Genomic DNA, 27724 nt, shown 5'->3' with positions numbered 1-27724 from the left:
GGTGGTTGGCATACTTGATCTAACCAGAAACCTGTCAGTTACCTAAAGGAAGACATAGGAGTCCCTGCAAGAGGCAGTTAAAGGCAGCTACAATAGGGTTGGTTTCATCCAAACTTTTATTACATAGAGGTTGGCTTAGGAACGTGAGAATTTAATGATATGTTTCAAATTACCTCACTTTTGATTCAGTCACTTAAAACTCACTAATACAATTCTAAATTTATTTTTTTTTTTGTGAGGGGAAATACATTGCCAAGTGGGTTTCTGAGATTTCCAGCTTCCAGTGTGTTTCTGTACCAGCTCTCTGGGACTGAACAGCTTGTTCATGAATCCAGGCAACCACTGGCAGTGGAACTTTGGGAACAGACATTGTGCTACCCCTTTGCTCTGACATTGCCATTCATCCAGTACAGGTAATAACCGAATGACTGTGCAGGTAGGAAAGGCGAGGTGCCAGAGAGCAATGGTAGGTGTGGCTGGATTCCTCCCAGGGGCTCCATGTCCTGTTGGAGTTGGAACCCGATGAAACCCTTGAAACTCTGGGTTCTCCCTGTGCACGCCTAAGGCAGACCTATCCAATTTGTACAAGCGGCTTGGAAGGATGAGCATAGCTATAGAGCCCCACCCTGCATATTACTTTTGATTCTGCTCCGCTCTCAGGAGGGAAAAAAAATCCAAAGGCAGGTGAGTCTCTTGTGCCTGCTGTTGTCTATTAGTATGCAGTTCTTATCAGCTGGGTTACCTTAGCAACTAGGCTGTATTTAGCTTTATGAGCTGCCAGATTTGTTTCTTCCCCATTAGCAGTGTGAGGAAAAGCCGGGTAATGCTTAAAGTGTACGGAGGCACATTGCCTACTCCTGTGTTGGTTGGGCCCGTAAAACTATTGACTGCTGTCGGAATGAAGATAGGCAAGATTCTTACCCTGTCAAAATTATGAAAGAGATCTCCCTCCAGCTCTGCTTCTGACTTGCTGTCCATCTCAGTCCCTCGGTGTGCCACAAGCCCAGAGAGTACAGGGACATAGCATGAAACCCACAGGTTTGTATAAGCGATCCCTCAATATAAATAATCTGATTGCCAAAACTGAAAATGCAGTCCCCTGCCTGTTGAGAGCACATCAGCCACGAATGACTCACGTTCTACTGAAATCTACAAAACAGTGCTTATAATAGGCGTAGGCTATGTGCTGGCTCTGAGCATGGGGACGTCTTTCACCCCAAACCTCTGTAAAGACAGTAGTTTTGCAGAGCTGCATGTGGAGAGAGGTTGGAGGAGGAACAGGATCAAGGATTCTCCTCTACCTTTGTCTGAAAAACTTAATCACTTCTTAAAAACTTGTATAGGAGGGGAAAAGACAAGAGGAGTTAACTGAGTGAATTTTTACAAACATAGTGCTTAAAAAAGCTGTGAATCAACTGGTACTTATTTTTTTACTTTGGAGTTGAGCTGGAAAGCTTCTTTTGAAGAACGATAAGAAAAACAAATTCAGCTGATTGAGCTACTAGATTCATAACACTAAACATTTAGAACTTCTACGTTCTAAGTCACTGCACTTCAAAATACTGCAACTTGGTGATTCCTCCTCAATTTACCCACTAGAATTGGAGTCCCAGCATCTGCATTTACTCCAGATTTGTCATTGTGAGATTTACAACCACGTCAAGTTGTAGGATGATCTTTTTTTTAACCGATATTTCAGCAAAATCCTTTGTACAAATGCAGTTACACCACATCAATTTATTTTCCTTACTGTACAAAACAGCTATAGAAGCATGGTTGCTATACAATGGCTTATGTTGGGTAGTAGGGAAGGAGGGTGGGAAAGGAGACAAAGAGCAGTTATGCCTGTACAGTAAGGGTGGTAAGAAACAAAAACTAAGCACAAAGTAAGAATTAAAAGTTTTGCAGCAGCTGATACTATTAGCCCTCACATAAGGGATGCAGCTTCCTGTTCCCTTTGCAGTACAGTAGTATCTATGGGCTCTATTGTGCTGATGTCCCTGCCCCAAAGAGTTTACTGTCCAAACAGAGAAGGTAAATATGAAGAAAGGAAGGGCACAGAAAGGTGAAAGGTGTTTTCAAGAGTTCCAGCACTGATCAGAAACAGTAGGGAAGAGAGAACTATACAGTATAGCAGAAAATATGTATCAGTAGACACCGTCTGACCAGTCCCACACTCAGAATTGTAGGTTAAATTTACTTCCAGATTCTAATAACTAGTAACACCTTTTGTTATGCTACAGTGCCTCACATTTGGAGGTTCCAGTTTATTTAAAAAAAATATTACCCAACTTAAAAACTGAAACAAATAAGACCCTGCAGTGTGATAGTCCTGCTTTTACTCTTTGCTACACCTCTCATCATAAGAGCAACCTGAGCTAGCCATAAACTCAAGACGCCAGGTACATGCCTTACTGAGCTATCTGCTCCTGCTTTTGTCTATTGCCTATTATCTATGTGATAATAGGCACTTGCACATCAGTGTTGCAGTTGTATCTTCTATGTAAAAGCAGAACCTGCCCAAAAGTGTGCCCATCTACTACTAGGACAGTAATTTGGGTTCTAGAACCTAATTCGGCCTTTCTGGTCTTTTTTTTTGCACTATGGATTGCCTACAGGTGTAAGTCAGTGAGCACAACAGGTATTAGTAGTAAAGGTTTGAACCTAATTCCTTCTTACAGTCATCCGGTGGTTGGTAAGTGACTTTATTCCAGAATGACAATATTGCTTTGTAAGTAGAAAACTAGTAGAAGACAGTCACTTGCTGTGGACAGACATATCCACAGAGACCTACTGTAGCACTTGATATTGGAAAGAAAGTCAGGTTCCCTGTGTGCACCAGCCCTCAAGCTTACTATGTAGACAGGGATGTGCATCACTGTTTGATTTGTTACTGTCCCCCTTCCAGAGCTGCCTCATGAGTTTCACTGTGCTGAATTCATATCTGAACTGAAAATGATAGCTCTCTCCTCCTTTGCAGAGGATGAGGACTGACAAGCCAAGCTGCAGAGGCTTAGCTTTTGTTGTGTGCCTCCCTAGAGGTATGCTGTTTTCTTTAAGAAAGCACATATCATTGCTAGTGCTGTATAGGAGACTACTTACGCACTCCAAGACTATCTTCACCCCCCATGAGACATGATCCCAGCCAGGGCTGACAACATAATACTGACTGGTGAGCTTTTGTGAAGCATGGCCTTTACTTGGGAGCAGCTGTGACAAGACCCACCTCCAGTCTTAGCAGCTGAACAGGTAGAAGTTACAGCCTGGCAAACTACAGAAAGCCAAAATACTGGTTCACTTTAGCATGCTAAGCTGTAAGGGTTGGGGATTCAGTGCTTGCTTTCCAAGTAGCTGACCTCCTTTGTATTAGGGCAACAGATCAGAGCCTTGAAAGAACCTGGGATTCTTGATGTAGGCATGTCCTGTCACTCCCATTTGGATTGACAATGATAATGTTTCTGGCCTCGTTAAATCACCTGCCCTTGCAGTCATGTACAGAGTTAGATTTGCAGTATATGCCACATCCATTTTAAGCCCTTAGTGGAAATCCAGACTACTATAAAGAGACTGAAGTATGGATGACAATTAAGTTCATAGAGTTCATTTTCATAGGATAAGTTTTCATTATAACCTTGAGAGTCATCTTAACATGGCATTAACAATTAATTTCAGCATGAAAGTGTGCCTTCCCTGCCGGTTTAACTAATGACACTCAAGCAATAGCTGAATGGCAATAACTTGGATAGATAGTTTCAGATTTTCTGTGAGGTGTCTTGCTTTACAGCTGCCTCCGTGCTGCACAGTTGCAGGAGCAGAAATTGCAGCCGGGGCTTGTTCTGGTCTACTCAGAAGCTAGGATTGACCAAGCTATAGGAATGCTCAACCATTTAATTTAGTCTTCATCCTTCTCATTACTGTACTGTAGTATCTACGTGTCATGGCTAGACAGATGTGGTAAGTGGGTTCAGACTACCCTCAGCTTTCATTGAGTTCAGCAGGATGTTAAACACTTGAAGTACATAGCTTTTTAATGAAAACATTACCTTTATTTTCCCTGATATTTCACACTTTCTTCAGGCTGGAGTCATGTCAGTAATTCAGATTCTCTTCTATAAAGCATACTTGCATCACTTTGAACCCTCTTAGTTAAACCAGGAAAATACACCTTAATGTTGACACTACACTTTACTCTCTTCAGAGATAGGCTTATTTAAGACTGGTTTTAATATTGATCTGTTACAAGTGGCATACAGAAGTTTATGCCATTTTATGTTAATTCAAATGCACACCTTTAATCTGATAGGACTCCAAATATAGATGAGGTCCCTGTAACATACTGTTTTCCATCTCAGTTTAGTGAAGGGTTTGGCTATGTCTAAATGAGGAGGTTTAACCCCCAGACAGGGAGGTCACATTCCAGTTTTCTGCGAGGGGCCCATCAGAACTGACAAGTTTACAGCTTATGAAGAAGTCCGTTCAGGAAGGAATTCCTGGGAACATACCAGGAGCCACATCCTCCAGCCATGCACTGGCTTTCTGACGGAGCATAGAAGTGAGGTCCTTGGACAGTGGTCTCCAGTAAATAATGATATTCTGTTTTTGAAAAAACAAAACAACAGCTCAAATACCTCACAAGTCAAGGGTCAACTGAGCTTGTAACAGAAGACGGTGGAGCGTTTCACATTGTGAGGTCACAAATCACTACCCCTGTTGGGTACTTTACTGTAGTAAAGTCACTCCTACTTTTATCTGCCTCCATAAAGTAGAATTCAGAAGATGAAGGTTCATCTTTAATCCTCATAAAGCATTTGGTCACTTTTCTGATGTCAAACAAGATATGAGGTGTTTGTAGGAGGATATTAAAGTGCATGGAAACAGGCAGAGGTTGAATTTCTCTCCCTGTTACTTGTCATTGCCCTTCATGAGCAATAAAAGTGAGGAAAAGCCATAGGAGGATCAGAGGCAGACTCCTTTAGCAAGATAAATGGAAGAATGCTCCCTTATCATTGGGGTGGAGCAGGTAAAGAACAACATTTGAAACTTAATACTGGAAATACTTGTCTGTTTGTTGGGGATAGAGGGATGGAGCAGGAGAATAGGACAGGGATCACATTTCTTACTACAGTAGCCTTTAGCTTCCAAGATCTTTATCTGTCAAACTGTCCCTTCCTAGTCTCTGGCCCATCCATTACATATTCTTTGTGATTCGAGTGCTCTTTTCCACAGTCACATGAGGGATATGAACCTTTTGGAGCCTCCTACCCCTCACACATTCTTACTGCCAAAGACAGAGCTTGGCCTCATCTTTCTGTGTTATTTCGACAACTGTTCACAGCATGACAATCTCAGGTTCCTGTTCTCCTTCTGCCTGGTCTCCCACTCAGCATTTGGGTACAAGACAGAAGCAACATACAACTGTTTTATTGTGTGATCTGGCAACCTCTTTCTCCAGCCCCAGCTTGAATTTACAGAGCTGAACAAACAGTTGTCTGTCAGAAGGTTTCTTCACATAGAAACATTGGCTTTACTATACTAGCTTACCATTCTGCTTCTAACAGCAGACACTGTTCATAGAAAGAAAACCCTTTTCCCTCGGTAACCTGGACACAGATTACCAGATAGTGATGAGCAGGACAGCTTCATCTCAATATCAATATTTATCCTATCCCAGTGCTTAGAGCCATTTAACCCTTTAGTCATGAGATTCATTTACTAATTTTTTTTGTAGTTTTGTCTTCTAAAATACATGTAATTAAATAGATATTGAGGATGGATTGTTCAGAACTGTCTCAGCACAGCAGTAATCCTGCTGTAGCACTTCTTTCTTTCTTTCTCTCTGTCTTTGCTGTCTTTAGCCACAGAAAAGGCTTTCAGCAAATATAAAGAAGATCTGATATGGTCCAGCCATATGTCTTCCTTCTCCTCACCAGCTTTATTTTTCCTTCCTCTCCATTTGTGTGATTAAAGAAAGCTAATAAACTAGTTCTCACCATACTCATGAAATGACTTACAGTATCAGCCAGCCTGGTGAGCATGAGGTACCAGCTTGATAGCCTGAAGGTCCTTTTGGCATGTCCAGAAAGCTCTGCCTGATGCACAGTTTAGGATATGGTTAAAATGCAATTGGAACTCATCTCCATGGCAAGCCTAAAACAAGTCAGGACACAGGAGTTCTTTCCCAGTCTTTTTTTTGTTGTTGTTGTTGTTTCCATACAAGTGAACAGCTATTAACAACTTCATGATTTTTTGGTTCTGGCTGCAGTTTAAACAAATCCAGATGCCCCAAAGTAGTGTCCTCTTTTCAGAGACTTTCTGACCTCCTTGAACAAGGGGAATGATCATAGATTGTAGGCTGAAAGTCCTCAGGCACCTTCTGTGCCTCTCCCTCTTTCCTCCCTATCCTTGCCCGCTCTGCCAGTGTAGTCTTGCCACCTTCTTTGTGCTGGCTGTAGCATTCACCAGATTTTCCTAAAAGCAGATACAGCTCTCAAATGGCAGAAAGCAGGCCATTTTTTTTTGCAGGGTTGGTTTTCTTCTGTTTAAGTGAATTAAGTCAGCTTACAGAGAAATTAACAAAATTGGAGCCAGCACAAGGTAAGCAGCAGGAGGAAGGATAAAATAGAAGGGATATTGGGACCTTATCCTCGCAGCAGCTATGGTCAGCTGAAATTTACCACTTCATAACTGTGATACTGTGATCATCACCATGTTAACTATCTTAGCCACACTTCAGGTGTGCTTACAGAAACTAGAGTACCATAAGTAGTTCTCGATAAGTTCTGTCCATTAGCATCAGTTGTGAACAGCTGTTTGCATGATGTTTGCTTTGCTGTGAGCAAATGCAGTTGAAGCACATACTGCCTTGTAAAAAAAAAAAAGAGGCTTGAGTTTGGGGAAACTTTTCAGCTGGTAGAAATCACAGAACCATTCAAGTCAAATGATATCATGCTGGAGAAATTTTAGGCTAACCTACTCAGCAAGGGGTAAGTCATCAGCTGATGTTAGAGGGGAGTATGACAAAGTTACTTTGGCATAGTCTCTTTGTGAAGCCATACTCGCTTCCAAGTCAGTCATCTGCTAGATTAAATGCATTCTATATAATGATCTTCGGGGCAAGATGTGGGTGGAACTTAGAACATTTCTGTGGTTAAGAGATGATTTTGGTAGTTGATACATGAAGAGAGTTAGCTCTACTTCAGTGCCATCGGCCTCACTTAGACAACAGGGGTCTCAGATGCAGTGTATGTTTTAGAGAATATTGCATTGCAGAAGAATGTTATATTCTGAACAAAAGAGGTCTTTGCATATATATGCCTATACTGTTAGCAGCATTATTGAGTCTAAGAGAGCACGTATTTAAGAGTTATCTGACCACTGTAACATCATGTGTGTCTACCTTGGCAAATTGATACCAGAGAAGTCATTTCCTAATGACAGGACAATGATCAAAATATTTGAAACCTAAAACACATAATGTTGAATTTATAGATCATTATGAGATGGTATTTCAAGTCTAAGGGATATATGTATTACCATCATACAGCCGTTAGGAAGCATATATATGTCAGTGTTCCTTTAGGTGTATATTCAGAAGACTCTGCCCCTACACTTAAAGGATATTTTGAATGAAGATTTTATAATACATGCCTTCACTCACACAGCATGTATTTGACTGTCACAAGGGATTCTTAACAACAATAATACAGTCACCCCTTTTCTGTAACATTGCTGAAGGAGTGCTGTAAACATGGGCAGTAAACAGCTTTTCAGACAGAAAAACTGAGAAACTGTAAAAGAGAAACTTGAGTTTGATCATGCCAAGGAGGAGTGGCTGAGGCTTGTGTGCTTCTGCCACGTGAAAGGGGGGCTTAAAACTAGTGCGAGGAGGCAAGCTTGCTGCTGTCAAAGGGGTTTAACAGTCAGTAATTGATACTGCATCACCTTAAAGCCTCTCAGTCCCAGCTCACTCCTCAGATAAATCCCTTTAGCTTCAGATTGTACACATTTCAACAATCTGAGTTCACTTAAACAAAAAGTATGTGTGTGTTAGGGGGGAAATGTTGTGTCCTTGTGCTACAGAGACATAGCTACTTTCTAAGAAAGCTAAAATAAGCCAAAAGACAGGAAATTGCAGCATGCCCAAACAATTTAGGTACCAGCCCTGACTCAACTCCCTGACTGAATCTCCCACATGTGTAAACTTGCCAGGCTTCAGCAACATCCTTGTGCTTTCTTGCCATAGCTCGCTAGCCAATACATACCCTGTGGAGAGTCCTACCATAAAACTGCTCCTTTGGAGGCCTTCTGACATACAAGGAACTGCTTTGGCTTCCTGGAGACATTCACAGCATCCAGAGTTTCTTCAAATAAATGACTTAAACTTTCAAAGCAACCATCTGCAAACAAGTCCCTTTCTCAGTTTCTCCATCCATCCTGAAAAAACATTTAACAGTTTTGACCTTCCTGGAGAACACAACTTCTGTATTGTTCTTACCAGCCTTCTGTGGAGGTGTCCCTATCCCAGTGGAGAAGCTCCTTTATAGCATTTGCTAGCACTGCCTTTTCTTAGGTTTTCTTGAATTTCATAGGCTGCAGTCTACTCTACATGGGCTCTAGTATACTCTAAATTCATTACACTGGCAAAGAATCATCAAGTAGTCTTTGACCTCTTTTTTTTTTTTTTTAAACCCTGCAAATCACAGAGAAAGATACCCACTTCCAAAAAGAAAAAAAGAGTGCCAATGTTCACATTCCTAAAGGTCTACCATTTGAAACTTGAATTAAGGCACTGATGCAGGTACTCTGCAAAGTGCTTCTGCTGTTTATTCCTTTTTATTTCCTGTTTGCAGTAGCTGGAGACACAATTTCCATTGTTGAATTGATGCATGCCAGCTCATTAAATTATTGCAACTTAGACATATATCTAAATTTGCTGATTGACAAGTGTAGCTTTTGAAGACTAGATTAAAATTCTTTGTAGGAGCCAAGCAGAATTTTCAAGAATTTTCAGGTTTCTTGTTGAAGCAAACAGAGATTTAGAGGCCTAAGATACTTGGGTGGTTGTTGCTTTTTGTTTGTTTGTTTGTTTTGTTTTGTTTTCTTGTTTTTGCAATTCTACCAGCCTACTAAATACCTCTGCAAGTCTGAGCAGCTCAGTCAGTTTAGAATATGGGGTGAGGCCCTTGATCACTTGGGACTTTCTTATGAAGATCTCAAGATGCAGATCTGAGTTCTCATTTGAGGAATATTTATATTCAAGCTTAGCCTGAATCTATTCTAAAAATTAAATGAACAACAAAAAACAAATCTGCACTTGAATATGACCTCTTCTCAGAGTCTGAAGCTCTGTTGTTAGTCCAATAATTTGCCACCCAGACATCTCAGGTTGATTTTTTTTGTACTTTCTCGGTTTTGTGAAGGGAGGGCAGAAGCTGTGTGTGTGGGAAGTAATAACAGCCAATGAAAAATAACCAAAACCATTATGTTAGACTAGAATTTACTTGCTAGTCACACACAGGTGAATGTACAGTCTTGGCAATGCTCATAGTGTGTACAGTTCCAGTCAATTTTTAAGGATACATCAGGTTCTTTAAACTCTTCCAGGGGCCTCTGTACAGAAGACATGAAGAGTCAGCCATTTCCTTCAGTAAAAGTTGTGTTTATACACTTGGAAATTTTCTGAAGCATAGTTACAGCAATACGCTATTGATTATAAATAACATTGCACATTGCAAATAATGAGATGAAAGTAAAGTTTTGGGCAAATGATATATCTGCAGAAATGTAAATATTAGCTGTAAGTTACTGTAATCAGAGAACATCTGCCATGGGTTGCGTATTCAGGAATATGACAGTCTGACATTCACATGTTTCTGTGGAAGTGCCACCCCTCCCTCTGATGCCAAGGAAGGCTACTACTTCTAGGACTAGCAGTGGTGGCACACTGAAACCCAAATGACTGACTTTGGGACACCGACTCCATACAGCACTCTCATGCTGGGACCATATGCCCGTCAACAACCTCAGCAACCTCCTAGCACAGTCCTGAAAGCACTGGTTCAGCCACAGACCCACGCATCTTTCCATTCCCCTCAGATTTCTAATAAATTCACACGTTGACCAAAAAGTGTCTTTTTTCCTTAATACCAGCTAAGTGAATGTTTTGCAATTTGAAACAGCTTCCAGCAAGACAGATCTCTTAGTGGGGCCGGATCAAGCCCAACACAGCCCTGTGTGGAACCTGTAGGCCTCAGCAGAAGCCAGAGTTACTCCTATACTGAAATAAACCCTGGAGCATGGCTATGTGGACAGCCTTCATAGCTGCTGGAGTATTTGGGATCCACATGGAGTGCACTGCTCTGACCTAATTCAGCCCCCACTGTTCAAGACACAGCTCCTGGCTAAATCACCATTCCTGCCACCCTCGATCCTTAATCCAACTGCAGTAACCTGCGGAGCAACCTGTTAGCTACCTGCAGAGGTGGAAGGTACCTTTTGGGCACATCTGTATGGAGACCAGTTGGCAGATAAGCTTTGCACGTGGCAGCATATTGCCCGCTGATGGTTTGTGTGGCCTTGGTGAATGATTCACTGCTGGCCTAGAGAATCGCATCACCTTTACGGTATTTTAATGAAGAACCTGACAGAAAGAAAGCATGAGGATCTGTGGGAAAAACTAATCTAAAATGGTGAATTCAACACAAACCATTGACTGTGACTTTTCAGGTTTTACTGTTAAAGTTAACAAAGATTACACAGGAGGAAAAATAAAATCTGGTAGTTTTTGGAATGCAACAGTATTACCAACTGTGATCATTTGGCAAAATATGCCTTGGGGGAGTCAGAACCAGTGGAAATGAAGGAGAAGGAAAAGAAAAAATGATGCTTAAAGATTTTTTTAAAAGATTTCTGCACTAAAAAATGTTTTCTGTACATCCTTTCAGTGAAAGAGCTCAGGAATGAATTGCATGTGTGTCAAGAAACCACTTATGAAGGCACTTATTACTATATTACTTGAGCACATCCCATGTCATTAAAAGGTGCAGACCAGTAAAGCCATATAATCTCCCTTCCCTTGCTCTTTACAAATGAATCTAGAAAAAATATATATATATTTATTTATTCTAATGCATGCATGTCAGAGAGATTAAGTGCATGTATGGGAAAAATTACTGGTGGAAAGTTGATTGAAGCCACTTGTGCCCAGCACTGCACAAGGGGTTAGAAGCGGCTGTGTTTGGCATTTAATTTTAGCCAGCTACCAGCTTTGTATCTGCAGCCTTGGGTAGGTGTCTGGGATACATATGCAACTTGGGATGAGAGGAAGGTTTCTCTTCATCCCTGCACAGAGAAGGGGCCAGTCTAGGCTAGTCATTAGGGAATGCAGAAGAGAAAATTATTTCTCAGGCCCTGTTCTGGTCCTAGCTGCCGGTAGTTTTTTCCAACCAAAAAATCTGAGTGCCTCCTTTCTTTTACATGCTTCCTCTCGTAGAGGCTGTGGATGAGGTTACCACTGCAGTAGGTTTTAGCTAGGACAGAAGTCTGCATTTTTTGCCAGACATCATCTCTTCAAAATACACTGCTTTGTTCTCTGTAGGAGAAGTCTATAGTAAGGGCAGCAGCAAACTAAGCTCTGGGTTTAGAGTCAGTACACATTTCAGAGATAACTCTTAGAGTTTGAAAGTGGGAAATACCATCAATAATGTTAATATCCCTAACCATTTCAGGTGCACTCACTGAATGTATTATTCATATCCCTTTTCAAAAAGCATTTCATATTCTCATACTGATGAACATATCATCATCCCTGTTGTAACACATATCAAACTGAGACAGAAAGGAAAAGAAAGACAGGGTGGCAAAAATTCATTTTAGCACCTAGAAGCTAGATGCCTTTGGTTACCTATCCTTTGACCACTGCAACAAGCCGTGTCTCAGAGACTGGTTTTGCTTTCAAAGTAAAATGCAACTACATGTCCATCTGAGGATCTGGCCATTGCACTGTAAAAAAATGTGTTGTTTTTGACAGCAGCAGAACACCTACCTAGCTCTATGCAACTCATTTTCCATATTTCATAGGTGCCAGTTATTCCGTACACACCGTGGGAATAAAAATGTTGTTTTTGCACAGAGTTACGTTGTTTAGAGGGAAGGAATGTGGTATTGAGATATGCTTGCAGTGATAAGAAAGCTTAACAGACAGCCTTGTAAAATGCAGACAACCAGAATCCTTAGAGCAATTAGGCAGAAATCACTGTGTAAGAAACATTACCACCTCAAAGAGTATAAAAGTCAAAAGAAATTTGACTTATAACAGGCCAGCAACTGAAAGCCATGTATTGTCTGTGAAGCACTGGATGGATTGTGAACCTGGACTACCCAGTCAATGGGAAAACACAGGACGGTCCCGGTCGTTGAGAAAAAAAAAAAGTATATAAACTGTGTTATGGAACTAGTAGGTGCACTGCTTGCGGGATGCCTGCCATTGCAATCGCGAATAAAAATGCTACTTCAGTGAGATCCTCTCCTGAGCCTAAGTTATTGGCTACGGAGTGTTTCTCACAATTTGGGGGCTCGTCCGGGATCCAGTCACCTACCGGGGAGCCCCACTGCAGCAGCAGCAGGAAGGCATGCCCCGCTGATTTCAGCGGTCCTGTGCATCAATGGTGGCGGTTCTGTGGAGAGCTGACAGAGGGCCCGAGACCGATTAAAGAGGCAGGATCCGTGAAGTAGTGGGGAAGGGAAGAAGGCAGGCACTCCGGGTTCGAGAATTGATCCGGTGACTCTGTGCACAGACCAAGGTAAGAAATATTAAGTATTGCCTTGGGGGGTCGGATGAGACTCTGTGTGACGTGTGATTGAGACGTACTTTTGTACGAAGCAAGTGTGGAGTCCTGATCCGTGGTTCTGTAGCACCACGAAGGGCACGGCCGGAGACAGACGCGAGTCAAGTGTGAGATAAGAGAGAAAAAGGAAGAGTCTCGGGAAATTTGGTGTACGGTACCCCTCGCATGGTGAAGTGCTTGGCAGTACACCAGCGAATCTGGTAAACTCATAGGTGTACGGTACCCCTTGCATGGGAAAGTGCTTGGCAGTACACCCCCATTTTCCAGAATTGGAATGTTAGTGTGTGGTACCCTGCAGGAGGTAAGTTTCTGTAGCAGCACCCTGACAAGCGCTGGGAAAAATGGGAAAATAGGGGTTCCACGGGACTGGGAGATATCCCTGGGGGAGTGCCTACCGACAGTCCTTCTGGAAGAATGATAAGAAATTGGAAAAAGAATCCCAAAATTAGAGGAAATGATAAAAGAAGAAAATGGTTAAATATTGTGTATCAGTCTGAACAAAAGAACCAATTAAGGAAACATCAGTATTTTGGCCAAAATACAGGTCTGATGAAAATTCAGGCTTTAAATTTATATGTAAGCAATAAGATTGATTCCTTTTTCGGAGAAGGAGCCAAGTTATGCTCCCTATAATCCTAATATTGCACCGGTGGCAGCAGCAGTCACTCCAGGAAGGGAGACAGGGACTGCAATTAACGCTGTCCCTAGAGGAGCACACTCTAGGCTCTGGCAAGAATTAGAACAAGGTATAAGAGATACTGAGAATTTTGCCTTCCCTGTTACTAACAGTACTAACACTAACTGTGTATCCTCTTAGGTGAACTCCCCCCCCCCCCCCCCCCCCCCCCCCCCCCATACCAGCAGAGAGGTTAGGAGTTTTAAGAAGGAGATGAAGCCTTTAATTGAGGACCCCATCAGCAGCAGGTTTTTGTTTGTTTGTTTGTTTGTTTGTTTTCATTTTCTTGGATGTGCTCTCACAGAGGCACGGACTGTGTTGCTCATGGCTTGGCTCTGGGCAGCGGTGGGCCCCTTTGGGGCCAGATGAAATTGTCCCTTATCTGCCACGGGGCAGCTTCTGGATTCTTCTCACAGGGGCTGCCACTGCAGCCCCCCAGAACCTTGCCATTGAACCCAATACACTGGGGCAGCTAGGTCATTACTGGCCTGCAAAGTATCAGGGATTAAGTTAACTAATGAAACCCTAAAAAGTGATGGGGGTAGAAGGGGCTGGGATAACAGTGCCACTTTTCACAGAATCATCACAGACTTACAGAATCATCTATGTTGGAAGAGACCTCCAATATCATTAGTCCAACCTCTGACTTAACGCTAACAAGTCCTCCACTAAACCATATCACTAAGCTCTACACCTAAACATCTTTTAAAGACCTCCAGGGATGGTGACTCAACCACTTCCCTGGGCAGCCTATTCCAATGCCTAACAACCCTTTCAGTAAAGTTCTTCCTAATATCCAACCTAAACCTCCCCTGGCGTAACTTTAGCCCATTCCCCCTCGTCCTGTCACCAGGCACGTGGGAGAATAGGGGATACCAAGGCTGGGACTAACTTGTTGGGAAGGCATTTGATGATGAAATTGGGCATTCAAATAGTAAATTGTTAGACTGGAATAACAGTGCTATTAATGGAGTGCTCTCAGGCCCTGAGAGCAAAGGTATTTTCACCTCTGACTGGAAAGACCCTGAAATGGGGACGGCAACAATACAGATGGACAGTTTCACCTCAGGGGTTTACAGAGCCACCGATTTATTTGGGCAAGTTCTAGAACAGATTTTGGAGCATTTCTAACCTCACGGAGAGGTGTTACTGTTACAATATGCGGATGATCTTTTATTGTCAGGACAGGAGAAAACAGTTGTGAAGGAAACTACTAACAAGCTATTCAACTTTCTGGGAAAGCAGGGCTTGGGAGTATTGAAAAATAAATTACAATATGTAGAAAGAGAAGTCAGGTATTTAAGGCATCTAATGTCTGAGGGAAAACGGAGAATGAATCCAGAGAGGATTCAGGGAATTGTTGAAACCTAAGAAAGAACTAAAAAGTTTTAAGAGAAAGATTTTTTTAAGGAATTAGGAGCCACAAAGTCTGAATGAAAATGGATACTCCCTGGTGGGAGAGAAATGCTGAATAAAGCACCAATGAGGCAAATATTAATCGTTTTGCATCAAGAGAGTCATTGGGAGGTGCAAGCAACGTGTGGTGTTGTGCTAAGAAAGTATGGCTGTGTAGGAATATACACTTTAGTGAAGCAAATATGCAGAGGATGTACCATATGTCAAAAGGTAAATAAAAAGGTCATCTGTAACACACCTAGAGATGGATGGGAACCAGGGATTCGACCTTTCCAAAGTCTACAGGTAGACTGTATTGAGTTAAAGTAGGGAGACTTAAGTACTTGTTTGTCCTAATTGACCACGTGACTGGATGGGTGTAAGCTTTCCCCTTGGTATCTGCCACTGCGAACACTGTGGCTAAGGTATCACTGGAGCAAATAGTCCCTAGATATGGGATAGTTGAAAACATTGATTCAGATCAAGGAAGTCATTTCACTTCACAAGTACTGCAAGGGTTAATACAGGCCTTAGAGATTGAGTGGGATTTTTACACCCCCTGGCACCCCTCCTCTTCTGGGAAGGTAAAGCGAATGAACCAGACATTAAAGAAGCAATTAACTAAATTAGTGTTAGAAACCCAACTTCTTCGGGTAAAATGCTTACCTTTAGCACTCCTCCAGGTTCAAACAGCACCAAGAAAGGATATAGGAATTACACCATATGGGATGCTGTTCAGTTTACCCTATCTGGGCAGAAGGGATGAGATACCACAGTACGAAATGAGAGTTTTCTTAAGAACTGTATTCTGGGGTTGTCCTCTTCTTTGTTATCTCTCAGGACCCATGGGTTGTTGGCTTACCCCCCCCACCCCCACCCCCCATCAACCAGGAAACTGGGTCCTGATTTGGACCTGGAAAGAATCAAAACTCTGGCCTGAATGGGAAGGACCATTTCAAGTACTACTAACCACTGAAACAGGTGTAAGAACTGCAGAAAAAGGTTGGACTCACTATACTCGAGTGAAAGCATCCATCGACCCTAGTACCAGGGAAGATGTTTCTACAGAAGACTTGTTGAAAGTTAAAATCAAAAAGAAAAATCTCATAATAGACTCTGAGCAAGATAAAAGCTTACAATTGTAAACTAACCTTTTATTTTCACAGGTAACTAATGAGTGTGACTTGTGATTGAGAGAAAGGACTGGCCTATAGGGAATCAAAGTGGGAACCAAGGGGTTTTTGTTCTAGTAGTAGTGTACATCTTATTCTTTGTATTGATAATTATTTGGAAACCTAAGGTTTAAAAATAATGACAGGGAAAAATCAACTATTAATTTTGTTTCTAGTGATTGTAGGCCTCAGAGAAGGCCTTGGTTAATTGGCAACTTGGAAAGGCATGACCAGATAATAGCAAAGACGGGATACCCCGTCAAAATATGGGTGAATGTGACAGAGGGTTATGTACCACAATCCGTCACGTTTGATGCTTGTGAGGTATTAGCTTGTGGAGATTTAAATGCCCAACAACAATTGAGCAGAGAGAACAAATATCTCTGTCCTGAACCTAAGACAAGAGGGATGTTTGAAGGACCCCCTTGCCCAAGATGGACTAATGGATGGTGGACAACCATTCATAAAGGGTGGTCGCATACACCCATGTCAGCTGTTGACTTCATGAGGTTAGAAAAATAAAAATAAAATAATTAAAAAAAAGAACATATTTAAAGGAACCGTTCAGCCCAATTGTCAGCATCTACAATGTAATCCAATAACTATAACGATTAGTCAGACTGATTTCATTACTAACCATACTTATGGTCTCGAAGCAGATGTAACTGGGAGAGACCCAATAGCCAGGTTGAAAATAGCTAAATGGAAACGATCCTCTATTGCCACCAAAGATAGAGAGAAACTCAAGGAGAAAACAGGAGGCCCTCTTTGAAATGCAGCAGTTGTCACAGTTAAAGAAATAAAAGATCTTAGGCAAACATTTGAGATTGAAACAAGGTATGGGGATGTGAATGCCTGGATAGAATGGGTCAAATATACTGTCCAGAGTCTCAACCATAGCGATTGCTATGCTTGTGCCTTGGGACAACCAATTGCCCAGATAGTGTGCCCTTCCCATTGGGGTGGACCAAGGACTCCCAGGGGATGTGATGTATGATTGCATTGTACCAAGAAAAGACTGCCTGGGGAAATGAGGCCTGTAAGTTTCTCTCTTTGCTATTCCCTTCCTTTTGTGATAGCAATATCAGGATTCCCCGTGTATTCTCCACAGCTATAGGTAACCATACAGCTTGCCTCTCACGGCAGGGTGTGAGTGCTACCCAGCATCTGGGAGAATTTGCCTTGTGCACGAGGACCTTGAATGCTACCAAGGACTTGATGGGGAACTGCTCAAGACTTGAGATCCCCAGGGCAGATCTCTGGTGGTACTGTAGAGGGAAGATCTTACGGTCCACCCACATCTAACTGGGGAGGCACTTGTGCACTTGTTCAATTAGCTATACCCTTCACCCTGGCATTTGAAAGAGAAACATCACAAATACCCAGAAGAAGTAAAAGAAGCTTAGGAGTATCATTCGATGATGGAGTATACGTAGATTCTATTGGGGTGCCTAGAGGAGTTCCCAATGAACATAAAGCCAGGAATCAAATCGCTGCAGGGTTTGAGTCACTGTTCTGGTGGGTAACAATCAATAAGAATGAGGATTGGATTAATTATATTTATTATAATCAGCAGAGATTCATAAGTCATACAAGGGATGCGATAAGAGGAATCGCTGAACAACTAGATGCCACCAGCAAGATAGCTTGGGAAAACAGAATAGTGTTAGATATGATGCTCGCAGAGAAAGGAGGTGTGTGCGTGATGCTGGGCAACCGTTGTTGCACTTTTATCCCCAACAATACTGTCCTGGATGGCACAGTAACTAGAGCATTGCAAGGGCTTACCACCCTTGCCAATGAATTGGCAGAAAACTCAGGAACAGACACTTCCATCAGAGGATGGTTGGAATCTTGGTTTGGTAAATGGAAAAGGATGGTAATGTCCATAGTTACATCCTTGATCGCAGTAGCAGGAGTTCTGACAGCCATCGGCTGTTGCATTATCCCCTGCGTAGGAGGACTAATCCAGTGGTTAATTGAAACTGCACTATTGAAACAAATGACCATGGAGCCACCACCTTACTCAGATAAGATGATGATATCGAGGAAATGGAAAGCAAAGAAAGTGAAGAAGAGGAAGATACCTACCAAATTACACCTTAGAGAAAAGTTTTGCAAAAACCAACTATTTATAAAGAAGAAAAGGGGGGAATTGTGGGAAAAAAAATGTTGTTTTTGCACAGAGTTACATTGTTTAGAGGGAAGGAATGTGGTATTGAGATATGCTTGCAGTGATAAGAAAGCTTAACAGACAACCTTGTAAAATGCAGACAACCAGAATCCTTAGAGCAATTAGGCGGAAATCACTGTGTAAGAAACATTACCACCTCAAAGAGTATAAAAGTCAAAAGAAATTTGACTTATAACAGGCCAGCAACTGAAAGCCATGTATTGTCTGTGAAGCACTGGATGGATTGTGAACCTGGATAACCCAGTCATGGGGAAAAAGGGGAGGGTTCCGGTCCTCGGGGAAAAAAAAAAAAAAAAAAGTATATAAACTGTGTTATGGAACTAGTAGGTGCACTTCTGCTTGCGGGATGCCTGCCGTTGCAATCGCGAATAAAAATGCTACTTCAGTGAGATCCTCTCCTGAGCCTATGTTATTGGCTACAGAGTGTTTCTCACAACACACATTGCAAGCAGGAAGTAGGAGCAGCTCAGCTCTTGGCTTCCGCCATCTCAAGAGACTGCCATGAAACTGAAAAACACTAAACTAAAACCTAAGTATCTGTTAGACCTTTAATTAGCGACCTAAGGAGTGTTTGCCAAGAGGAAATTTGAATTCAATTATCCAAATAGAAAGTATTTAACCTCTCAGTAGCACTCAAGTAATTATAATACTTGTGGGTTTTTTTTGTTTGTTTGTTTGTTTGTTTTCCAGGAACCTTAAAAAATAAAAAGCAAATTCAAAAATGGCAGAAGGTGTCTGTTTTATGTGATTTCTAACAGTGAAACCCTCTGTTACAAAGGAAAGATGTAGCATTGTCCATGCCTCAGACCCCTTGAGCTGACACAGAATGGGGCAACCTCACGTAGGGAGAGCAGGATGCAGGATTCTTGATTTCCACCCTGAAATAGCCTGCAACATTATCAGGGCTAACTGTGATGGTTTTATGCGTGTCAGTACAAGAGTAAACACAACAAAGATCAGTTGGTCATTTCACACAGCTTGTAATTTGATAAAGATGCTCAGTCAGTGTCAGGAGGACCAGGACACATCAGAAGAGACTATGTATATTCCAGTACATTTTGCAATTATTAGTCAATACCAACCAGGTCATTTGCATTTCAGATTGCAGTAGCAGTTTCAGCCATGTTCCCCGCTGTGCTTTCACTATAAATCCACCCTGAAGTTCCCAGAATTAATTCCAAAGAAAATCATTAATACTTTCTTTCTTCTCTCTTCACAGACTGTAGGTTGCTTTGGGATTATGTTTATCAGCTGCTTTCTGACAGCCGGTACGAAAATTTCATCCGATGGGAAGATAAGGAATCCAAAATATTTCGGATAGTGGATCCCAACGGGCTGGCCCGGCTGTGGGGAAACCACAAGGTAAGGGAGCAATGCATTTTTCCTCCTACAGCACATCACCTTTTGTAACATCACAAGATTTACTTATAAACAGGGGAGAAAGGAAGGGAAGCATGTGCATATAAACTACTCCTGGAAGGTCGTAATCTTTCACTGTACGTATATTAGAAATATAAAGCATCCGGCCTCAAGCACTAAAACTTACTCTTCACATGAAGAACCTGTTGGTTTGGTTTAAAGGCATTTAGTTATAAACACTTTTAATTATAAAATTACAAGGAACATAAGAATTAACGGTCCTTCTCTCTCAAGGCAAATCATTTATTCCTGAAACCTGATGCTAAGGATGTTCTGGTAAGATGTGGTCTACAAAGAGTTGTGTACTACACCTCAGCAGAAGCTTCCTTTCTGTTCAGATTTCACAAAAGGAGAGACTGTTGCCCTGTGACAGACATCAAATGCTGTAGGATTATGTATTTCCGTGTAAGATGTTGCTCTTCTTGTTCACTGGAAAGCAGTTACTGATATTTGCAGTATGGGGCTGAGTATGTACACATATATCTATATGAGTACAGATACATACTCATATCTATATGTGTATATATATACAAGTATAGACATATTGAGTGTATGAGTAGTCAACATAGATTTACATAGATTTACCTGACCAACCTGTATAACAAAATGACTAGCTTGGTGGATGCAGGGAGAACAGTAGATATTGGGTATCTTGACTTAAGAAAGGCTTTTGAGACTGTCTCTCCTGTAATGTCAGACAAATTAATGAAATATGGACAAGACAAGAATACAGTGAAACAGACTGAAAACTGTCTGAACTGCTAGGCTGAAAGGCTTGTGATCAACAGCACAAAGTCCATTCACTAGTGGTATTATCCCAGGGATTGATTCTGGGGCCATTACTATTTAACATGTTCATTAATGACGTGGATGATGGGACACCCTCAGCAAGTTTTCAGATGATACAAAACTGGAAGGAGTGGTTGATACACCACAGGGTTGTGCTGCCTTGCAGAGAGACCTGGACATTGTGCAGAAATGTGTTAATGGGAATCTCATAAAACCTAACAAGGGGAAATGCAGAGTTCCACACCTGGGGAGGAATGACCCTAGGTGTGGAACATTTTTACTAGGAAGGTGATCAGACACTGGAATGGGTTGCCCAGAGAGAGACAGGAGTCTCCATTCTTGGAGATTCTTGGAGATGTTCAAAGCTGGACTGAACACAGACCTGAGCAACCCATTCTAGTTGTCCCTGCTTTGAGTAGAGAGATTGGACTAGATGATCTCCAGAGGTGCCTTCCAACCTTAACCATACTGTTATTCTGTGTATGAGCATACATCTTGATACGGTCAAGATTTTCTTGTGTGACATGACTTAAATCTCTCCTAGAGGGTTTGGGCTGCAGCACTGGGAATGGGATGAAGAGTTCTGTGAATGAGGAGTAATACTGCCCTTGCCTCACCTACATGCTGATAATTAGGCCTTGTGTTTCTCATGTTGGCTGTCTGAAACTGAAGCTACTTCAAACCATTAGTCACTTGGGAGACACAGTAGTGGCCTTTTAGCATATAAGAAATGGAAAAAAACACAAAAACTATTTCAGGGGGCTTCCCATTGAGCAGGGTCTAGATTTTTCAAAGTCAGGGCAAGCAATGGAGGTCTGTTACTAGGGGCCATTTTGGACAGGCAGATCAGTCTCATTTAATAAAGGCAGGTCAACGCTATAGACTTCTGCCTGGTCTCGGATTGACAGAGCTGTGCCAAGCCAAACTCTTAACATGAAGGCTCACAGAGCAAAAACATGCTTCTTCTAGTTTGGCTTGTTTTGCCTATGGCAAGGCAGCTTCTTAATACTCATGCAAACATGGTTTTGCCAGTGCCAGTGTAGTTCCCTCTCTGCTGGAGTTTCTTTGCCTGCATGGTAAACAGTGATTCTTGTACCAGAAAAATGGTCTTCATGCAGACGTAGCCTGAGGGACTGATCCTGTTATCCCAACCCAGGCAAGTACTGCGATGGCTGGCCCCATGCAGCTCTGCCTATGCCCATCACTGTTGCCTTGTGACACTCAGCTGAAGCGGCGTTGTGCCTCAGTCACTCTGCAGTGCTCTGGCTGTGGGGTCAGCAGTTCCCAAAATGAAGGGGAGGCTCTGTCACAGAGGCACATATACAACTTAATGGACCATTTGATTTACACCCCTATAATGAGAGGAGAAACAGGCTCTCAATCTCCACAGTGCTCAGTAAGCATCAACTAGTTAATGGAGGGGATTCCCAGAGGAACAGCGCTCTTAGCAGGGATTGCTGACGAATGCAGTCTATTAGCCACTGTTCTTATGCTTTTACAAAAGGTGGTTTCATTAAGAACAGACCTGTCACATCTCATGTGGCATGAGCATCTCCATCTAATATCTCCTCTTGTGGTTGCTGAAGCCTTTTGTTATGTGTGATCCAAGAAACTATAGAAAAACCTCAGTTGGAATTTTTGGTAGACATTCTAGCTTAAATTGCACTGTATGAAAAGAGACCCGTAAAAGTTTCCTGATGAGGGCTGGAGGGGCAGGATGGACCTGCAAACAGCAGAATAATGGAACGTGTAATTTCTTGTACTGGCTTGGATATTTTAGCTACCTGTGATAGCTCTGTAATTCCTTTGGGGGCTTAGGAAGGTTTTCATGAATCATCTTAACACATTTTTTTCCCTTTTCTTTTGAAAAATACAGAACAGAACAAATATGACTTATGAGAAAATGTCCAGAGCCCTACGCCACTACTACAAACTAAATATTATCCGGAAGGAGCCAGGACAAAGGCTTTTGTTCAGGTAATTTTTTCTTTTCTTTGCCATTCCTTTCTACAGACAATTAGTTTTTGAAGATGGAAGACGGAATTCTGTGTGTGATACTTCATTGCCACGGCTCTAACATCATTGACAATGGGCACGCATTTGTAAAAGCTGTCTAGACCAGTGCTTCCCAGCTTTCAAGACAACTGCACTAATTTAGAAAAATACAAGCCTGCTTCAGTGATCAGTGGAGTCAGTAGTAATCTTTTCACTCACTTCAAGCAGGCTGTGCCATTTTTTAAGACCTTAGCTAAATGATTTGTGATCTCAGCCAAACTCCTGGAAAATCCAGTCCATGTTCAACTCTTACAGACACAGCTGCTGGTGAATGCTAAGCAGGAATCTGGCATTTCCTCGAGAGCATCAACATCGCAGAAGAGAAGTGCTGATGAACTTGTCTTTGGCAGCAGTGTCTTCAAGGAAGAGAGGGACCTGCAAGAGCTGATCATAAAACATCAGATAGGATGATACAACCGAGAATTTAGGAAATAGGACCCTGAACAGTGTAAAGCAGAGGGTTAATGAATGAACTTGAGTGCAACTGGCAGAACCACTGAGTGTGAGCACTCCAGTTCTCTGCAGGCAGGATCAGGGAATCCTAGTGTATAAGTCTGACCCACAGAGTGCTGAACTTAGGCCAAAGGCTGCTTTGGATCTGGTCTGGATTACTGGTCTTGATCCAGTAATGTTCTTGGAAATGATATCAATAGGAAGGCAGTCTTGGAGTTTGTTTTCTTAAATGTCTAACAGAACTGCATTAGCACTCAGACTACCTACAGCTGAAGAGGTTTCTGTGGAATGTCTTGTTGATACCATTTTAGAAAGAGACTTAAGACAGAGAAAAGATAATGAAGGGAAAAAGGAATCACAGGCAAAATCAACTGTGTTATTTTAATTTTTTTTGGCAGAAAGTTAAAGCTGATCCATAAGCAACAGTGCAAAAGGAGCCTGGGTTTTTGTAGCCTTGTGTGAAGATTGCACTTCCCAGGGGAATTCTGTGATGCTGAATAATGCCTGTGCTTATCTTTGAGCTTTTCCTTTGGTGGGAGCACAAACAAAACAGGAGTCCATCTCTCCTCAACCAGGCTGCCTATTTTCTCAGAACTGTAGAAACTTAATACCCTTGGAGACCTCAGTTCCTCAGTCAGATTTGCCCAGAATTGACCAACAGATCCAAAGGTCACCAGGCAGCAAAAAACATGAGTGTACAAACCTCATTTCCTTTGGAAACTGGGGGGGAGGGAACAAAGCGTTTCTTGCACAATTCCCAATAAGAACTTATTGATGTTGTTTTCTTAGACCTATTTATATCTGAAGAGAAAAAGAAGAACAGCTGCAGAAAATCAAGCCATTAATGTGCCTTTCTTGGCCATTTCTCGCAATCGCAGAAAAAAATAGGAAATGTGACTTTATAAGCAACATGCAGGCAGTTGTCATCTGCAGATATCTGCACAGAGCTTTAAGTTTAATGGAGTCAGAGAAGGTCTTCTAATAAATGGGCAGAATGCCTTCTGCAACAAAAGAGGTCATAGATACTGTTTCTTTGTTGGCAGGTAGTTCTGGTCTGGTTGATTTTTGGTTTTGGTTTGTTTGTTTGTTAGGGTTTTTGTTTTGTTTCGGTTTTGCTGTTGTTTTTGGTTGGTTGGTTTTTCTTTTCAATTTATTCAAATGCTATTACAAATACTTTGAGTTCCATGACGTGACTTAAAACACAGACCAGAAAGAATTCCCGAAGTAATACTGTACAGTTCTTATCAGCCTATCTTCCATGTGATTTAGGAAGCAGAACAGACAGAAGGTAGGGGGACAGTGGTATTGTTCCATTTTGATTTCATCCTCACTCAGGATCAACAGGACAAGCACAGGGTTTAAATCAGGGCATGGTCTGGCCTGTAGGCTTTGGTGAGTTTTCACTGGATAACCAGGGACTGATTCACCACTTCTGTATGCTAGTTTTTGAGCACCGTAACACCATTTATATCAGCAGAGTTCTTCCAGCATGCAAATAGGAGTGACACAGAAGTGAGTCATAGCTGATCTCTTTTTCATAAATGCATATGTGCACATGATTTCCAAAATTAGAAGGGGTGGCAAAAGGTTAGTTCCAGGCAGTGCTACGCATTTGCTGAGAGGCCCTGGATATTTCAAACTGAAAGCCCTAAACTTTATAACCTCAGAGGCAGAAGAGGAGGCAAATCTTGCCCATTAGCTTCAGCAGTGATTTTTCTGGGTCACTGATAGTAATGAGGCTCCTGTCAGTTGGTTTTGTTTTCACTGGGGCCAGGATACTGAGCATATCGTCAACCTAAGTAAAATTCCTCTGATTAACACATTTTGTACTGCTGAATGTTAGCCAGTACATAATTAATGAAGAAATACAACATTTTGTAACACTTCCAGCATAAACATGTCCTATTCTGATTTTTCCAGAAGTACTTACAAGTTAGGAAAGTGGTTTGTGTTTAAACTAGGATTTCATCCTTCCTGTGCCATTTTCTCTTCCTGCGCCATTAAATCCAGAAAGAAAAAGCAGAGCTCTTCTGTGCTGTCCGTATGCAGAGGTACACAAAAGCACCCTGGCAAAGATCAAGACTGCAAATCTGATCTGCAGGCTGGTGGATGTCCTTTCCCATTTCCTACTGCTGCCATGCCTCCCCAGAGGCAGTTTCTGTTTCTAACCCCCTGCAGACTTACTGCATCAAGACATTAGTGCTGGGAGCTGTGGCATTTATTTACAGAGGACACTGCTACGTTGCAATTACACTTGGCTACAGTCACACAGGAAGATATTGTCTTTGTGCACAGTTCCCTTTTCCCAGTTAAAGCTTAGTCCAAAAGCTTTTTCTCTCAGGGCTTTTTTCATTTCCCAGAGCTTGTTCTGACATGGTCCTTGGCTTTTTCCAGACCTGCTATTTTGGTGTTTCATATTTATCTTCACTCACCTGCACACAAGCTGGCAGAAATGAGTAGCCTTCTGCCTCGCAAGTGATTTGCTTTGAAATATGCTTACAATAAAGATCACTTACATTTCTGTCACCAGACTCCGTAAATGAGTGGACATGTGGCATACTGTCATCTTATATGGCAACAGCAAACAATATGAAGAAAAAGAAGTAAATATCATTCTTTGGAAAAGACTGTGGGTTTTGATTTGGACTTTAGAAAAAGGGAGCAGGAGAAAATGCTTGTGATTTTTCTTACTTCATTTCCATGTATGGGGAGGAAAGATACCAGTAGGCTGGGGAAAAGCTGGGAAATACCAAGTCATACCAGAGGATACAGCAAAGATGATTCTGGGGAGCTGTAGAGGTCAGGGGACTCAGCATCTTGATAAGGAGAAAGGCTGAGACCGCTGGGAAATCAACTTGTTTCTCTGTTTTGCAGGTTCATGAAGACCCCAGATGAGATTATGAGTGGCAGAACAGACCGCCTCGAGCACCTTGAGTCCCAGGAACTGGATGAACAAACATACCAAGAAGATGAGTGCTGAAGGGAACTGGTGCACCGCCTCTGTGTGTCCACGGGAGAAACATCTGCCTGGATGGCTGGCACAGTTTGGGAGGGGAAGCAACAACACAGAAGCAGTACTTGCGGTCTCCACTTAGCTTGAAGACCATGCAGGACCTGAAGCACCTTAACAAAACAAACTAACAGGCAGAAGTGGTGCTGGCAGAAAAGTAAAGGGGAGAAAGCCTGGACTTATGCACTACTTCACTGTTCCTGCAGAGTCTCCCTTGAGTTCTTTCTTTCTTTTTGGTTTCATTTTTTTGTTTGTTGTTTTTTTTTTTTTTTGTTGGATTTGTTTTTTTTTCCCCCTAATAAACATGCAGTTTGATTTTCCTTATCTCACATAGGACAAGACATCAGATTATGCTTTTTTTTTTGGGAAGGCTTTCCTATGGAAATAGAGCACTCTTATTTTCTGTGCAAGTCTCATGATGTAACACTGCGTAAAACAATAGCAACACAGGAGGGATTTGCTCAAGGGTTCCAGTTTGCTTGGATCAATGTATATGTGCTGCGACTGGGAAATGTGTTGAAGCTACCAAAAGAATTTACCACACATGTCTGTCAAATGAAGAGGAGTCACCCTTCATGTATTGGCTGGGATAGCATTCCAGCGTAGTTTGGGCTCATGAGTCCTGCAAGTGGCTATTTACTGAGGGCATATGGACCAAAACCAATCACCTAAGTGCTCCAGGGAGGAGAAAAATAAATGTGACAAACCTCTGCAATAGACTGATGTTGACATTGTCCCTCCCTCTAGTAAAGAAGTGATAGAATGGAGTGGGGGGGAGAGGGGCAGGGATGAATATAAATATATATGTATATAGAGAGAAACATTTCATATATATATATGTTTATACGTAAACCCCACAATATATGCACAAAGCGGAATTTCAGATCAGAGCCTTTGATAAAAAAGCAAAGGCTGAAACATCTGAAATTACAAAAGGGATTTTTTTTTTCTTTTACCTGCTAGCAATTTTGGGGTGAAAGGTGAAGGACTGTTCCTTACATCTTAAGGACAGTGCAAAGGGACCCATCATATGGTTTGTACTACTCAGAAACTACTCCAGGATCATTTTGTGTCACTGGAGAGGTAGATGATTCACCAATCTAAAAACTGATGGTAGAGAACTAGAGACCAAATAGCTGTACTGATACCTTGGAATTGATTTTGGCTTTGTTTGTTTATGCCTCTCACAACTCTTCCCCACCCCACAGCTTTGCCATCCAGGAATCTTGTCTCAGCTTGCCTGTTTTTAACATGATTTAAAAGACCAGAAAAAAGAAACCCTAGATACATGTTTCTTTCTTGGGTTTTGTTTTTGTTCTTTGCAAGGTACCCTGTTTTTTACACCTCTGATTTGGTTTGCATCATGAGGGTGCTTTGCATGAGGCAAAAAGCCACTCCTAGTTTGGTTGCCAGAAGCTCAGCAGCCCTTAATGTCCGATACTAGAGAAACTACTGGCCTTTTTCATTTCACATTGCTTGGGCCATCATGACAGGGAAGTCTGTGGTGTCCAGGTATCCAGCCATCCATCAGCAGTGGGTCTTTTAATGGGAAGAATACCTAGCAGCAGAAATGATACTTGCAAAGGGAGAAGATATGCAGAGAAACTGCAGGAATCACATGATGTCTGGAAGAAATCAAGTCCACACCAGTTCATTAAAAACAGAGAACCTCTTTATGGGAACATGAATACTAGAAATGGGGAAAAAAAATAGTGG

General features: G+C 41.9%; 1 protein-coding gene across 4 annotated transcripts in view; it reads left to right on the top strand.

Moving 5' to 3' along the window:
• The window catches only part of ETV6 (ETS variant transcription factor 6), a 146106-nt gene extending 118820 nt beyond the window's left edge, over positions 1–27286 (top strand). For all 4 annotated transcript variants that reach the window (XM_048053632.2, XM_048053630.2, XM_048053629.2 and 1 more), the window contains 3 exons: positions 19502–19644; positions 22367–22467; positions 25873–27286. In XM_048053632.2, coding sequence (XP_047909589.1) covers positions 19502–19644; positions 22367–22467; positions 25873–25978 — 350 coding nt within the window. In that variant the 3' untranslated portion in view covers positions 25979–27286. The remainder of the gene's footprint in view (positions 1–19501; positions 19645–22366; positions 22468–25872) is intronic.
• Positions 27287–27724: the final 438 nt, after the last annotated feature.

The sequence above is a fragment of the Anser cygnoides genome, chromosome 1 (genome assembly GCF_040182565.1).
Source record: "Anser cygnoides isolate HZ-2024a breed goose chromosome 1, Taihu_goose_T2T_genome, whole genome shotgun sequence".
Lineage (NCBI taxonomy): Eukaryota > Metazoa > Chordata > Aves > Anseriformes > Anatidae > Anser > Anser cygnoides.
This window is presented reverse-complemented; position numbering and strand designations above follow the sequence as displayed.